Source organism: Salvelinus namaycush, chromosome 6 (genome assembly GCF_016432855.1).
Source record: "Salvelinus namaycush isolate Seneca chromosome 6, SaNama_1.0, whole genome shotgun sequence".
In the NCBI taxonomy this organism is placed as follows: Eukaryota; Metazoa; Chordata; class Actinopteri; order Salmoniformes; family Salmonidae; genus Salvelinus; species Salvelinus namaycush.
Window position 1 is genome coordinate 17,713,338 of NC_052312.1, and position 17,019 is coordinate 17,730,356.

General features: G+C 44.1%; 1 protein-coding gene across 8 annotated transcripts in view; it reads right to left on the reverse strand.

Moving 5' to 3' along the window:
- Nucleotides 1–10,920: 10,920 nt before the first annotated feature.
- Nucleotides 10,921–17,019, reverse strand: part of nlgn2a (neuroligin 2a) — a 134,158-nt gene continuing 128,059 nt past the window's right edge. For all 8 annotated transcript variants that reach the window (XM_038995489.1, XM_038995488.1, XM_038995494.1 and 5 more), the window contains one exon: nucleotides 10,921–11,752. In XM_038995489.1, the coding sequence (XP_038851417.1) occupies nucleotides 10,921–11,752 (832 nt within the window). The remainder of the gene's footprint in view (nucleotides 11,753–17,019) is intronic.

Below are 17,019 nucleotides of genomic sequence, written 5' to 3' on the forward strand. Positions count from 1 at the left end.
GGAAGCCCATAAGGTGACAGGAGTCCGACACCGTAACATTCTCCAGTCTGAGTCCAGGTGTCAAGTACAGCGTCTGCGTTTCAACGGTGCTGAAGAACAAGACCCAAAGCAAGTCAGCTGTGATTCTTTTTTTTTTTTTTTACGTTTCAGTCTAGCAGGAGGGCATTTACCAACCTTATAATATGTCATCTATGAAATATGGGCAGTTCTTCACAGTTTTAATAACAAAGGTTTTACTAAATTCACCTGTTCATATTTAAAGATATTTCAAACTGTTCTCTGTACTCCCACCCGGAGAGTTTGCTGCTGGACCTGGGGTTGGAGCAGCACTACACAGAGAAGCTGGACCTTAGCACCGTGCTGCAGATCGATGAGAAGACTGTCACCGATGAACCTGCTCAGACTCTCTCAGCCCTGCCATGGATTTTCATAAAGAGGTTAATGATGGTGAATGTGACTGCTAGGATAATAATAATAATATTGTAAACCCCTTAGACATTGAGACTTCTCTCTTTCTGTGCTCTAATGGTTTCTCCAGCAAGAGATTACAAAATGTCAATGTGTCAGGTTTCTATTCCCCTGCTTCTCCCCAACTGTGACACAGAACAGTGCACATTAATGGTCTGGACAATGCGAGACATTGTCAAGAAGTTCAGACCTAATTTGTTGCCAGATTCCAGAGGATTTGTTGGAGACAGAATTGTTCTCTCTGACCTCCCCATGGTCTCTTTTGTCAGAATGGGTGGGTGCTCTCTGTCCAAATCGGAGATTCTAAACAAGCTTCTGAGTAATCCCCAACAGTATCATGACATGTTCGTCCACCACAATATAGAATGTGGTGATTGTCCAAGGAGAATATCCAATGGAGTGTCTGGCCTCAGAGGGCAGTACAGAAAGAAGTGCCAGAACTCCTCTGAAAACAAAGAGGAAATTGTAGACCTTGACAGACAAATTTCTAACAGTTCCTTGGGAACCGAACGTTTCCTACAAGAAATTGGTCAACTGTGCGAGTCTGCGGTCTTAGTCAGAGAAACTGAACACTCACTGAAACAACTGCAGCACCTGCCCAGACTATAGTGTCTTCAGGAAGTATTCACACCCCTGGACTTTTTCTAGATGTTGTGTCACTGCCCTACACACAATACCCCATAATGTCAAAGTGGAATTATGTTTTCAGAATTTTTTACATTTTTTTAAATTTAAAATTAAAAGCTGAAATGTCTTGAGTCAATTAGTATTTAACCCCTTTGTTATGGCAAGCTTAAATAAGTGTCACGGTTCTCTTCCATAGGTGAAGGAGAGGACCAAAATGCAGCGCGGCTAGTGTTCAACATGTTTAATTAGACGAATAAACGGTAACACTAATACAAGTAACAAAATAACAAATGTGAAAACCGAGACAGCCCTATCTGGTGCAGACAAAACACAGAGACAGGAAACAATCACCCACAAAATCCCAACACAAAACAAGCCTCCTATATATGATTCTCAATCAGGGACAACGATTGACAGCTGCCTCTGATTGAGAACCATATTAGGCTGGACACAGAAACAGACAAACTAGACACACAACATAGAATTCCCACCCAGCTCACGTCCTGACCAACACTAAACAAGCAAAACACATAAGAACTCTGGTCAGGACGTTACAATAAGTTCACTGGTAAATATTTGCTTAACAAGACACAATAAGTTGCATGGACTCTGTGTGCAATAATAGTGTTTAACATGATTTTTGAATGACTACCTCATCTCTGTACCCCACACATACAATTATCTGTAAGGCCCCTCAGTCGAGCAGTGAATTTCAAACACAGACTCAACCACAAAGACCAGGGAGGTTTTCCAATGCCTCTCAAAGATGAGCAGCTATTGGTAGATGGGTAAAAATAAAAAAGCAGACATTGAATATCCCTTTGAGCATGGTGAAGTTATTAATTACACTTTGGATGGTGTATCAATACACCCAGTCACTACAAAGATACAGGTGTCCTTCCTAACTCAGTTGCTGGAGAGGAAGGAAACCGCTCAGGGATTTCACCATGAGGCCAATGGTGACCTTAAAACAGTTACAGAGTTTAATGGCTGTGATAGGAGAGAACTGAGGCTGGATCAACATTGTAGTTACTCCACAATACTAAGCTAAATGACAGAGGGGGGAAAATGAAGCCTCTACAGAATAAAATATTCCAAAACATGCATCCTGTTTGCAATAAATCACTGAAGTAAAACTGTAAAAACTGTGGCAAAGAAATGAACTTTATGTCCTGAATACAAAGCGTTATGTTTGGGGCAAATCCAACAAGACATCATTGAGCACCACTTCATATTTTCAAGCATGGTGGTGGCTGCATTATGTTATGGCTATGCTTGTCATTGGCAAGGACTAGGGATTTTTTTAATTATAAAAATTAACGGAACAGAGCTAAGCACTGGCAAAATCCTAGAGGAAAACCTGGTTGTCTACTTTCCAACAGACAAATTCACCTTTCAGCATGACAATAACCTAAAACACAAGGCCAAATATATACTGGTGTTGCTTACCAAGATGAAATGGAATGTTCCTGAGTTGCCTAGTTACAGTTTTACCGTTTTTTTAAATTTACAGTTTTGACTTGCTTTCTAGCAATGATCAACAACCAAACTTGACAGAGCATGAATCATTTTTGAAAGAATAATGTGCAAATATTGTACATTCCAGGTGTGCAAAGCTCTTAGAGACTAACCCCGAAAGGCTCACCGCTGCAATCGCTGCCAAAGGTGATTCTAACATGTTTTGAATACTTTCTTGATAATTTGATATTTCTGCATTTCATTTTTAATACATTTGCAAAAATGTCTAAAAATGTTTTCACTTTGTCATTATGGGTTATTGTGTGTAGATGGGTGAGCATTTTTTATTTATTTTATCCATTTAGAAATCAGGCTTTAACACAACAAAATACAGAATGAGTCGAGAGGTATGAATACTTTCTGAAGGCACTGTGCGCTGAGTTGCTTCTGGATGGGTTTCCTCTGAAGCTGGTGGACGGCCACGTGTCTAACATACCTTTGAGATGGCTGGGCGATGTGCTGCATCAGAATAATGTTTTGGTGCAGCCGAAGAGCAAGATCCTGGTGGTAACCGTTCTAGGTGTTCAGAGCACGGGAAAGTCCACTCTACTGAACACAATGTCTGGAGGGCAGTTTGTAGTCAGTAGTGGCAGGTGTCAAAGACGTCTTCAAAAAGAAACTGAACTGCAACTTCGTTGTAATCATCGACACAGAAGGGCTGAAGTCGTCAGGGCTGGCATAGCTGGATGACAGCTACAGTGCATTCGGAAAGTATTCAGGCCCCTTGACTTTTTCCACATTTTGTTACGTTACAGCCTCATTCTAAAATTGATTAAATTGTTTTTCCTCATCAATCTACACACAATACCTCATAATGACAAAGCAAAAACAGGTTTACATTTTATTAAATTAAAAACAGAAATACCTTATTTACATAAGTATTCAGACCCTTTGCTATGAGACTTGACACTTGAGCTCAGGTGCATCCTGTTTCCGAGTCCACCTGTGGTAAATTCAATTGAATGGACATGATTTGAAAGGCTGTCGTGGAATTCTTACACAGGGACACTCAAAGTCAATCTTAAATGAAGCATTGTTTATTGTCAGAGTGCTGGAGAGGTTCCAACAAACTTAATGCACCATAGTGAACGTCTGTCAGAAGCTCTGCTGGGGCAGTCCCAGCAGTTGTCTTATATACAGCTATACACAGACAAGTTATATTTACATGATTTAGCATAATTAATGAATCATTACCGTTTTGTTTCATTCATGTGACCGACCAATACTGGTTCATAACATGTGACAGACCTCACGAGGCCTCTTATCTCTAAGCTGAGACCTTGAAACTGAGATCTTTTGTTCAGTCTCAAAACAAGGTCTGGGCGTACTGTCAAATTGCAGTGACTGATAGTGAGGATTTGTACAGTCAGCCACTTGCATGAACACAGAAATTGGTTTATAGAACAGCACATGAATAGAACACAGAAATGAGTTATAAGAAAAGCACAAACATTAAAATTCCATTACATTCCATCCTCTTATCACTTGTGTGATAATAATCATTACATTTTAATGTAAGCATTTAGATTTTAGCTTCTATATCAACATATCCTATACTCCTATTAAAACAATGGAAATCAACACAGAAAACCCCCCAGACACTTCATCATTTCAAACCCTTCATTCTGGGTTGTACAATCCAATTAGTATGGCAATACTATAATCATAATAAAGGTTTTACTTTCTTAATTGGAGTGAATATCAAAAATGCACACACATGCTGTACTTGGCAGACTCAATGGACAAGATCAGTGCCAGAAGATAGCTGCGGAGTTCACCAACCTGTCTCAGATCTGCAGTAGAAACCTGTCTCCAACTTTCTGGGTCCAGAAATTGTTGATGAAATGCTGACAGGACAGAATGCCTTTCAAATCAGCTCTCTGGGATTTTCCCAGTACTCTATCCTGAAGGAACTGCTGTCAGCATTCAACTTTGACAACTACTAGTTTCCTCTGCGACCTCACAGTCAAGATATGGGCCCTTGAAATCTGCCCCAAGACTATAAGCAGAATAGGCACTCCATGGAATGGTACTTGCACTTGACCTTAGCTACTGGCCAAACAACATTGTGGGTGTTATTTGCATTGCTTAAAAGCAATTTACAGAATACTTATTCCTTGAACTGAGCATGAATCAGTCTACCTAGGGTACTAGGGTCAGATGCTAAAATCCATTTTTTTATGCTTTCAATGTTTAATCATTCAAATTCTGTAAGTAAACAAAGTTTAAAAGTTACTGCATTTTGTTCATGCCTTATACGTTTTGTTGAATCCAAATGGTCATATTTTGAAAATAAGTGTTTTCTTGACACATTTTGTTTTTATTTAGTTTTGGTTCTCAGGTGGTGAGTAGGGTTAACATTTCATTTGATTGTCATTTTGTTACGTTGGATCAAACCACGCATTGTTATTATTACCTAATGACCGATACTGATGTTATTCAGTCAAGTGTTGAAAAGCATCATTTTTCAAAAGGGCAACGTTCCCTCTCATTGTAAACACATAAACACAACAAAAGTTAGAAATGAAAATAAACGTATTCAAGTTTGCTTGTATGTTTGCTTCTCTGTAAGAAAACCGTACTTATTAATATTAGCTGAATATTTACTAGCCTTAGTACCTCAAAGCGGTATAAAAACAGTTTCTTGATGCAACATATTGGCAAGGTATTGGTATTCCATTGATGCATTACAATAATCACATTGTTTGTAATGGAAAAAGCTGTGTTCTAAATGGAGTTGAATGGGTGCAGTAGGCCAATGAAGAGGCATAGTCGACAGTCTGGCTATGAATGTCTTTAATGTTCCCCACATCAGAATCCCAGCATACAGTGTATCATAACTTCTAAAGTAAACAAATATCATCACCTTATTTATATAGTTTTACTTTACTTTTTTAAATTATAATATGTTTTTTAAAATCCATTATTCACATGTTTTCTTCATCTCAAGTCTTGGGTTTCTGAATTCAACAAAAGAAAAGTAAAGACAAGACAACAGGTGCAAATTTGACTATGCAGGCCGAACTGACACCCAGCGCAGAATGTTTCCCAGGGTTATTTGTCATGTGCTTCAGTACAACTGGACTCTCAGGTACCGAGACCATAACACAGACGAACCTTTCTCTGTTTTGAAGGTCAACCATGACATGTAGTCACGAGCAAGGCGGGAAATTCACCTACATGAAACATCGTTACGGTCTACCTCTTTAGTTCAGAACAGGTGTTTAACAGAGCATCACTCTGGCAAATCTATAAAACAGCGATAGCTGCTATATAACAACGGATGGTGTTAATCATTGAACACTTAAGAAAATTGGTTTTGCACCAAAAAGTATGACTTTCTTCTTGTGCGGGAGATAATACATTAAAATCCAATATGGATTTTTTGGGGGGTCGGGTGAATTGTTCTAGTCCTATTAAACTAACACTATAGATATCTACTCCCTCTGCATTAGTCCTAACTAATGCTACAACAAAATGGAGTACACACCTACGCTTACACACCATAAATGAGCTATCCTAACACATACTCTCACATGTACACACTCACACTTCCTGGTCTATACCTATGTACATGCCTTGTCATGCAGTTCAACCATCTGCCCACGAAGCAGCTCAATTCCCACCGCACCTTTCCACCTGGAAGGCAAGCTTCGCGGTACCGATAGCTTATGATGAGGTCACTGTAGTACAGATAGCACAACCTACATGAACAGGACACATATTGTACGTAACACAGTGTATTCAGGGGGACACGTGTCCCGTCCCACCCACAGTACGTGATTTCCGATAAGGCTAAGACGTAGCCTGGTCCCAGATCTGTTTGTGCTGTCGTGTCCACTCCTAGTCGCGACAATGACCGTAGGAGTTGGCAAGACGGCACAAACAGATCTGGGAACAGGCTAGATCAGAGGCAACTTAGGTTACAAAAAGCCATCGTTTCTCGGTCTCCCTGTGGTTCTGGGGCTACACAACGGTAGGAGAGTCAACAGGGAGGGAATATACAAATTCCAAAAGCCACAAAGATGTTTTTAAAGGTGCATTCATTTTTATAGATTTTTTGCTTCTTGGCCATGTTTGTAGTTGCCACATGGGTGGTGGAAGTTACAGATTCCACCTTTAAGGTGTGCTGTATCATCATCCAGACTGGCTGGTGTGGTACACAGCTAATACAGGCCTGCAGTTATGCATGGCCCATTTGAATGTGGGAGAGACCCTATAACCAACAGCATAGAATGAGAATAGGTCAGTATCCCTGCTACGGTTTTCGCTTCGTGCTTACACAGGTTGAGTAGTCAAGATGCTACGTAGACAACACTTGGCGACTTTGTTCTGAATGTCCATTGTCTATCCACTTCTGAACAACTTTGTTAGTTACATGCACTGAAAGAGCTAATAGAATTAGAATCGCACCATTTAAATGGCGTACGGTCAACATACAATACTAGCTGGAGACCCCTTTTCAACTTGCACCTGTTGTCTCGGTTGTTGTCACAAAGTCATTTCATTCATTCACTCGAAAAAACAAACAAGAAACGTAATATTTACAAAGATTTTTGACTGTTTGTTCTTACACTTAAAAATGTACAGTTTTGCGCCTCTTTTTTTTTTACGTCTCTCTCCGTCGCAAAACGCTGTATTCCTCCACATTCAGAACGTTCAGAGGAAAGGTCGGTTGTTATGGCGATTGTGTCACCATGGCGCCCACTAGTGTGTAAGCGTATAAAATAGACAAGGAAAAGAACAGGAGAAAAAAATGGAAATAGCATCTGTCACTCTTCTATTGGTTGAAGTTTTATTGTGTTGTATTTGTAGTAGTACTAGTTTCCTCTGCGACCCTCCCGTTGCCCTCTTATTCACAGGATAAAAAAGTTCACTAGGATCTAATGGCACAAAGACTTGATAGGACAGATGTATCTGATCGTTCCCACACCTGAAATAAGATGTCGGTGCCCTAGTCTGTCCACTGTCCCAGTCACATCTCACACCCTTTCCCCTTTGTTGAAGGCTGTGATGATGACTTGGAGGCTTTGGGGCTCTCTCCCAGGTTTCATATTCTAGTCCAATAGCACATTTTATAGTAAGTCCATCTCTGTAGCTGAGAGAAAAGTTCCAGCATATTCCACATACACAACCCCAGTCTAGTCCTTGTTACAGTATATTGTGCAGCGGCTCACCTCCCGTATTTCCCCACCACACACCGTCTCTCTCAGTTGGCCAACACAGAGTCTCTGACAACACCAATCTGTGTTCTCTCACACACCCCCGCCTTCAAGCAGTAGTGAAATAGTAACCAAAGAAACGTCTAAAGCTAAACACAAGCAGAGACAACACTGTCGCTAACGGTTTCTCACCGAGGATCCTACAGCGCACTGTGGGTTCACACACAGCGCTACAGTTCAGTTCAGTTGGATTAATCCTATTCACCCATCAGCCCCCTCTGCTGGCCATGTCACAGCATTACGGACGGAGGCGTTATCAACAGGCTTTCCCTCGACTTTTACGTGCACCTCCCCGTTCAAAAAAAGGAAAGAGTGAAAAGAACTGATCACTTTGTTGTCCCTTGGTCTAAGGACCTCGTACTCCCCGTCCTCTTCCCAGCTCTGTTATCCCAGACCCTGGCCTGTCTGATAGACCACCAGTATTTCCTCCGTGTGCTTAAAGTTCAATGTACAGCAGTGGCGCTAAGGGGACGTGAGAGCAACAGAGTCAGCAGGGACATGTGTCAGGGGTGAAGGGTCAGGAGATGCAGGGTTCAACGACGGTGCACAGGGAAGTTGCGAGTTGAAACGTCGGCGATTTCTACTCTCAACTTTCCACAAAGATAGTTGGTTGAAATTGCATGTACAGCAGTCTTGAATCAGACGGGTGTTTACTGGTGGAGGAAAGGAGAAAGGGATGGGGAAAATAGACTGAGAGGAAGAATGGAGGAGTGTGTGTATAAGCAGTTATTACGGGGGTTTCGCACCACGGGGAGGCGCCTCTGATATGAGATGTCTGTCTGTCTCTTTCCTCACAGACATTCCATCCTCGTCCATCATTCTCTCGGCCCTCTAGTTACCCCTGGCCCTGTGAAGCTGAGCTGACATGTGCTCGCGCGCGCGCACACACAGGCGTTCATCAAACAGCACCAGAAATCGAAGGCGAAGACGGGCGGAGAGAAGGGGAGAGTGTGTGAAAGGAAGAGGGAGATTGAGAATTGTCCCTTTTCTCTCCTTCATCGTAACATAATTAGGAAAAAGTTGTGTTATATGAGGACCCAAGACTTGACTGAATGTACCTTCCCACCCAGGACCTCTGAGAACCCTGGCAGGTTTACCTTGATAAACAATAGGTCTACCTGCAGCAACAATACCGCTAGGGCACCCTATGCCCTACACCCTATTCCCTTTTTGGCCAGAGCATAATGGACACCAATACCTCCAGGTTTGTGTCCAAAATGGCATCCTATTCCCTACATAGTGCACTACTTTTGGCCTGACTGGCCACAGTAGTGCACTATATAGGGAATAAGATGCCATTTCAGTGGCAGTCTATGGCTTCTACGTCTGCCATAATGAGTCACAGAGAGACAGGGGCCCAAGGCTCAGTGGATGGCCTGGTTATTACGAGAAAAATACAGAGCTGCTACAGTGGCACCAATAACTCACATTATGTAAGAGGGGCCCTCAGGGGCCCTGGCTGGATGATAGCAGAGCAGGAGGAGGATGTGAGACAGAGAAAGGGGTCTTTATGTGATTGAAATGTAGTCTTGTTTTTTTTCTGTTTAGTGTTCTTAATGTTTTGGATTGCACTCACTTTTATGAAATGTGTTGTATAAATAAAGATTGAATTGATTTACTAGGGTAGTTGATTTGTTTGGGGTAGCATGCAGTCTGTAGTGCAATAGTAGACAGTAAGCAATAAGGATGGGAGATGATCAACATAAGCAATGTGTTGTATAATCAATGTGTATAATAATTGTTTTTATTCATGTTTGGTCCAGTCAGGTTTTTCGTTGTTGTAAAGGATAATGTTCAAAACTTAAAGAAGCACCGCTGCAGTGGTTTTATGACGTGCCTCCAGTTTTTTTCCCTTGCAGAAAAGAAAATATGAAGAAAAAGCATATGAAATTGAGATAGAAATAGTTTAAAACAGGAGATGTGTGTGCGAATATTGACTCTCCAGTGTCCTTTCCCCATCATCGTTTTTAAAAAGAATTCATGCATAGATCCCCACTGAGAAAACCATTTCGATATTTTCTTCTTTGTACACATTTATATATAACTATATATATATATATATATATGTCTATATATCTATATATTTAAAAATCTTTCCACAAAAAATAAGAACCGAAAGCAACAATCAATCAAACAAACAAACGTTGAAAAAAGATAACGAAAAAAGCACAAGATAGGCCAGTTTGGCACTTTTCATGAACACACAGTAAGTAGGCAATCTTGATACAGCTCAACACTCTTGATTCTATCTCAGTTCCCCTCCTATGGGAAAACAACACAGTACTTGGCACCAAGAATGCTGGTAGAAAGACAATATCAGAATACCAATATTTTCATGATATATACTAACTGTATGTACTGTACGCCTTGTATAAAAAAGGTTGTTTTAGAACTACAGAGGAGGGAAAGAGAGGGATGTAGAAAAGAGAAGAGACTCAAGTAAGCAGATGAGATGAGTAGAGAGATAGAGGTTTTCCAATATATCAGAAGGAAAAGGAACCAAACGCTTTACCTCACACTCCAAAAAACTATCCCCAACCAGTGGAGGCTGGTGGGAGGAGCTATAGGAGGACGGGCTCATTGTAAAGGCTGGAATGGAATAAATGAAACGGTGTCAAACACATCAAGCATATGGAAACCACATATTTGACTCTGTTCCATTCCAGCCATTACAATGACCCCGTCCTCCTATAGCTCCTCCCACCAGCCTCCTCTGTCCCCAACCCTATTACAGCACAGAAACCGAGAAAACATGGGATGAAAAAACGACAAAATGAAATGCACAGTAAGAGGCAGAGGATCATCCTGTGGGCAGGTTTGGGGGCTGTCAGGATCAGAGAATACGAGACCCTCTCAAAATATCTCAACACCCTCAATAACACCTGCTGCCCCTGCAGTTCAGCTGCACTTCCACTTAACCCCAGCAAGGTTGTGCTGTAGGAAGGACACAGCATCAGGGCAGCAGGCTGACAGTTGGAGAAACAGAGAGTAAGAGAGAGAGAGAGAGATATCCATAGCGATCCAATAGAGGTAAACCAGAGTGTGTAGTTGGTCCTCCGGTCCCCCAGGGGGAGCTGTAGCTCTACTATACGCGTGTGGTGGAGTGGGGGTGGGGCAGGGTGTTGTTGTGGCCGGTGCTTGGGTAGGTGTTGAAGGGGTGGAGGGGCTGCATGCCGGTGATGGTGCTGGGGATCATGGTGATGGTGTTGGGGGTCATGAGGGGCACGTCGTCCGGGGCCCTCCGCAGGGCCAGGGTGTAGTCGGGCGGACAGGAGGGCCGCAGGATGTCGTGGGGCCGGAGGGGCTCCATGTCGTGGTGCGGGTCGTGCTCCGAGTGCTTCATCTGCAGGGACATGATCTCTTCCTCCTGGCTGTGCGCCAGGTCGTTGGCAGGCCCGCCGTGGCGCTGCGGAGACAGCCGGTGGCGCCGCATCTCCTGACGCTTGTCCCGCTTGTAGTAGAGCGCGGCAAACGCCAGGATGTTGAGGAAGAGCAGCGACGCCCCCACTGCCACGGTCACCGACAGCTCTGTGGAATAATCCCGCGTGTCACCGGGGAAGAGGTCCAGTCTGGGCCGCTCTGATCCGTAGGGCTCCACGGGGTCGGGGAAGGTGGGGTAGGGGTGGCCCGTGGTGCGGGGTTTGGGCTTCCAGGGGCCCCCGGGGGGGCGAGTGCTGCCTGGAGGTAGCCTGGTGGTGGTGGGGTTCAGGACTTCATGGAGGGAGTGTAAATGAGGGACCAGCTCCAGCCAGAAGGCCACCTTGTTGGCTCGGTAGTTGTCCCTGACGCGGGGCTTCAGACCGATGTGGAGGTACTGCTTGTCCTTGGAGTTGAACTTGGTCCAGATGACCTCCTCGAAGCGGTTGGGCTTGGTGTGGATGAACTTGGTGTCCTGAGGAACTGGCAGATTGGGGTCCCTGGAGGAGAAAGAGGATGAATCTCACTCAGGTGATTTCAATCAACTTTAGATATTCCAAAGTTATTACATACATACACTGAGTGTACAAAACATGAAGGATACCTGCTCTTTCCATGTGATAAAATAATTTATATGTTTAAAGATAATGATTAAATAATTATACCCTGAAACTTAACCATTAGGGATTATAGTTTATGTAGCATGTATAAGGAATAATTAAAGTATTAAACATAAATCCAACTAGGTTGGACTGGGAGGGAGAGAAATGTGTGTGTATGTGTGTGCCTAAGAAAATACAGAGAACAATTAAACTGTGTTTGACCCGACCTGGCTAGAACTCTGAGAAACTTATGATAGGACAGGGAGTACTTCTCAAGGTTTCCCTAATCTCAGGGGAATGGAACTGTCGGCTGGGTAGTGATACACAGTGGTGAGAACTCTGGAGAAGGATACAACTCACCTACTGTTCGTGTGTATGTATGTGCGTAGGATAGCTACTGTTCGTGTGAAAGTATGTGCAGGTGAATCCAGGTGAAAGCTATGGTGAAAGCTATGATCCCTTATTGATGTCACTTAAATCCACTTAAATGAGCGTAAATGAAGGAGAGGAGATAGGTTAAAGCAACGCTGCTGGCTTCTTCACGCTCAACAGTTTCCCGTGTGTATCAAGAAAGGTCCCCCACCTAAAGGACATCCAGCTAACTTGACACAACTGTGGGAAGCATTGGAGTCAACATGGGCCATCTTCCCTGTGGAACCCTTTCGACACCTTGTAGAATCCATGCCCCAACGCATTGAGGCTGTTCTGAAGGGGGGGTGCTCTTAATGTTTGGTATACTCAGGGGGGTGCTCTTAATGTTTGGTATACTCAGGGGGGTGCTCTTAATGTTTGGTATACTCAGGGGGGTGCTCTTAATGTTTGGTATACTCAGGGGGTGCTCTTAATGTTTGGTATACTCAGGGGGGTGCTCTTAATGTTTGGTATACTCAGGGGGGTGCTCTTAATGTTTGGTATACTCAGGGGGTGCTCTTAATGTTTGGTATACTCAGGGGGTGCTCTTAATGTTTGGTATACTCAGGGGGGTGCTCTTAATGTTTGGTATACTCAGGGGGTGCTCTTAATGTTTGGTATACTCAGGGGGGTGCTCTTAATGTTTGGTATACTCAGGGGGGTGCTCTTAATGTTTGGTATACTCAGGGGGTGCTCTTAATGTTTGGTATACTCAGGGGGGTGCTCTTAATGTTTGGTATACTCAGGGGGTGCTCTTAATGTTGGTATACTCAGGGGGGTGCTCTTAATGTTTGGTATACTCAGGGGGGTGCTCTTAATGTTTTGTATACTCAGGGGGGTGCTCTTAATGTTTGGTATACTCAGGGGGGTGCTCTTAATGTTTGGTATACTCAGGGGGGTGTTCTTAATGTTTGGTATACTCAGGGGGGTGCTCTTAATGTTTGGTATACTCAGGGGGGTGCTCTTAATGTTTTGTATACTCAGGGGGGTGCCCTTAATGTTTTGTATACTCAGGGGGGTGCCCTTAATGTTTTGTACACTCAGGGGGGTGCCCTTAATGTTTTGTACACTTGGGGGTGCTCTTAATGTTTTGTATACTCAGGGGGGTGCCCTTAATGTTTTGTATACTCAGGGGGGTGCCCTTAATGTTTTGTATACTCAGGGGGGTGCCCTTAATGTTTTGTACACTTGGGGGTGCTCTTAATGTTTTGTATACTCAGGGGGGTGCCCTTAATGTTTTGTATACTCAGGGGGGTGCCCTTAATGTTTTGTATACTCAGGGGGGTGCTCTTAATGTTTTGTACACTCAGGGGGGTTCCCTTAATGTTTGGTATACTCAGGGGGGTTCCCTTAATGTTTTGTATACTCAGGGGGGTGCTCTTAATGTTTGGTATACTCAGGGGGGGTGCTCTTAATGTTTTGTACACTCAGGGGGGTGCTCTTAATGTTTTGTATACTCAGGGGGGTGCTCTTAATGTTTTGTATACTCAGGGGGGTGCTCTTAATGTTTGGTATACTCAGGGGGGTGCTCTTAATGTTTGGTATACTCAGGGGGGTGCTCTTAATGTTTGGTATACTCAGGGGGGTGCTCTTAATGTTTGGTATACTCAGGGGGGTGCTCTTAATGTTTTGTATACTCAGGGGGGTGCCCTTAATGTTTTGTATACTCAGGGGGGTGCCCTTAATGTTTTGTACACTTGGGGGTGCTCTTAATGTTTTGTATACTCAGGGGGGTGCCCTTAATGTTTTGTATACTCAGGGGGGTGCCCTTAATGTTTTGTATACTCAGGGGGGTGCTCTTAATGTTTTGTACACTCAGGGGGGTTCCCTTAATGTTTGGTATACTCAGGGGGGTGCTCTTAATGTTTGGTATACTCAGGGGGGGTGCTCTTAATGTTTGGTATACTCAGGGGGGGTGCTCTTAATGTTTTGTACACTCAGGGGGGTGCTCTTAATGTTTTGTATACTCAGGGGGGTGCTCTTAATGTTTTGTACACTTGGGGGTGCCCTTAATGTTTTGTATACTCAGGGGGGTGCTCTTAATGTTTTGTACACTTGGGGGTGCCCTTAATGTTTAGTACACTCAGGGGGTGCTCTTAATGTTGGTATACTCAGGGGGTGCTCTTAATGTTTGGTATACTCAGGGGGTGCTCTTAATGTTTGGTATACTCAGAGGGGTGCTCTTAATGTTTGGTATACTCAGAGGGGTGCTCTTAATGTTTTGTACACTCAGGGGGGTGCTCTTAATGTTTTGTACACTCAGAGGGGTGCTCTTAATGTTTTGTACACTCAGAGGGGTGCTCTTAATGTTTGGTACACTCAGGGGGGTGCTCTTAATGTTTTGTATACTCAGGGGGATGCTCTTAATGTTTGGTATACTCAGGGGGTGCTCTTAATGTTTGGTACACTCAGGGGGTGCTCTTAATGTTTGGTATACTCAGGGGGTGCTCTTAATGTTTTGTACACTCAGGGGGGTGCTCTTAATGTTTGGTATACTCAGAGGGGTGCTCTTAATGTTTTGTACACTCAGAGGGGTGCTCTTAATGTTTTGTACACTCAGGGGGGTGCTCTTAATGTTTTGTATACTCAGGGGGTGCTCTTAATGTTTGGTATACTCAGAGGGGTGCTCTTAATGTTTGGTATACTCAGAGGGGTGCTCTTAATGTTTTGTACACTCAGGGGGGTGCTCTTAATGTTTTGTACACTCAGGGGGGTGCTCTTAATGTTTTGTATACTCAGAGGGGTGCTCTTAATGTTTTGTACACTCAGAGGGGTGCTCTTAATGTTTGGTATACTCAGAGGGGTGCTCTTAATGTTTGGTATACTCAGAGGGGTGCTCTTAATGTTTTGTACACTCAGGGGGGTGCTCTTAATGTTTGGTATACTCAGAGTATACTTCACTGTTAAACAACCTGATGAATTTGATACAAACCAACATTAAAACAATTTATACATTCAAAATCAGAAGAAATGTAATTGATATTTTTACATACAGTATGATACTCTTGTTAGGGCTGCAAATCATAGACATGGGGGTCTGGATAGCCGAAGTACTGTATCAGGGAAGATCTGCATAAAAATGGTAATTTCCGATTGAACCGACATAAACAGTGTTTACCCTGAACGCAGCTACAGCGAACGCGGGAACAGTGCCATTAATTGTCAATCGCGCTATAAAGTGGATCTGCAGCACTACAGGTTGAATAGAGCCCTAAATTAAAAAGTCCTCAAGAGGAGGGAGAACAAACAAAACACCATCCTCAATCTTATACCACCTACCCCCTATCACCTACCTACCTACCTACCTACCTACCTACCTACCTACCTACCTACCTACCTACCTACCTACCTACCTACCTACCTACCTACCTACCTACCTACCTACCTACCTACCTACCTACCTACCACCAAACGACCACCTACCTACCTACCTACCTACCTACCTACCTACCTACCTACCTACCTACCTACCTACCTACCTACCTACCTACCTACCTACCTACCTACCTACCTACCTACCTACCTACCTACCTACCACCAAACAACCACCTATCACCAACCACCTACCTACCTACCGACCTAACTACCACCAAACAATCACCTACCTACCTACCTACCTACCTACCTACCTACCTACCTACCTACCTACCTACCTACCTACCTACCTACCTACCTACCTACCTACCTACCTACCTACCTACCGACCTAACTACCACCAAACAATCACCTACCTACCTACCTACCTACCTACCTACCTACCTACCTACCTACCTACCTACCTACCTACCTACCTACCTACCTACCTACCTACCTACCTACCTACCTACCTACCTACCTACCTACCACCAAACAATCATCTACCAAACAACCATCTATCACCTACCCACCTACCAACCAACCACGTACCACCGTTCCACCAACCACCGTTCCACCAACTACCTACCAACCAACCTACCAACCAACCAACCACCTTCCACCTACCCACGAACCACCTACCCACCAACCACCTTCCCAAAACCAACCTATCCAGCAACAACGAACCCAGCAACCACATACCACCTAACCAACCAACCAACCAACCAACCAACCAACCAACCAACCAACCAACCAACCAACCAACCAACCAACCACCTACCCAGCAACCACCTACCAATGTCTCACCAACCACCTACCTGCCAACCAACCACCTACCGCTGTCCTACCAACCACCTACCCATCAATCACCTACCGCTGTCCTACCAACCACCGTCCCACCAACCACCTACCACTGTTCCACCAACCACCTACCACCTTCCCACCAACCACTTACCAACCAACCACCTACCCACCAACCCACCAACCACCTTCCCACCAACCACCTACCACTTACCCACCTACCACTCAACCACCTACCCACCAATCACCTACCGCTGTCCTACCAACCACCGTCCCACCAACCACCTACCACTGTTCCACCAACCACCTACCACCTTCCCACCAACCACTTACCAACCAACCACCTACCCACCAACCCACCAACCACCATCCACCTACCATTTACCCACCTACCACCTACCCACCTACCATTTACCCACCTACCACTTACCCATCAGCCACCTACCCATCAACCCTCTACCACCTACCCACCTACCATTTACCCACCTACCACCTACCCACCTACCATTTACCCACCTACCACCTACCCATCAGCCACCTACCCATCAACCACCTACCAACTACCCACCTACCACCTACCCACCTACCACCTACCCATC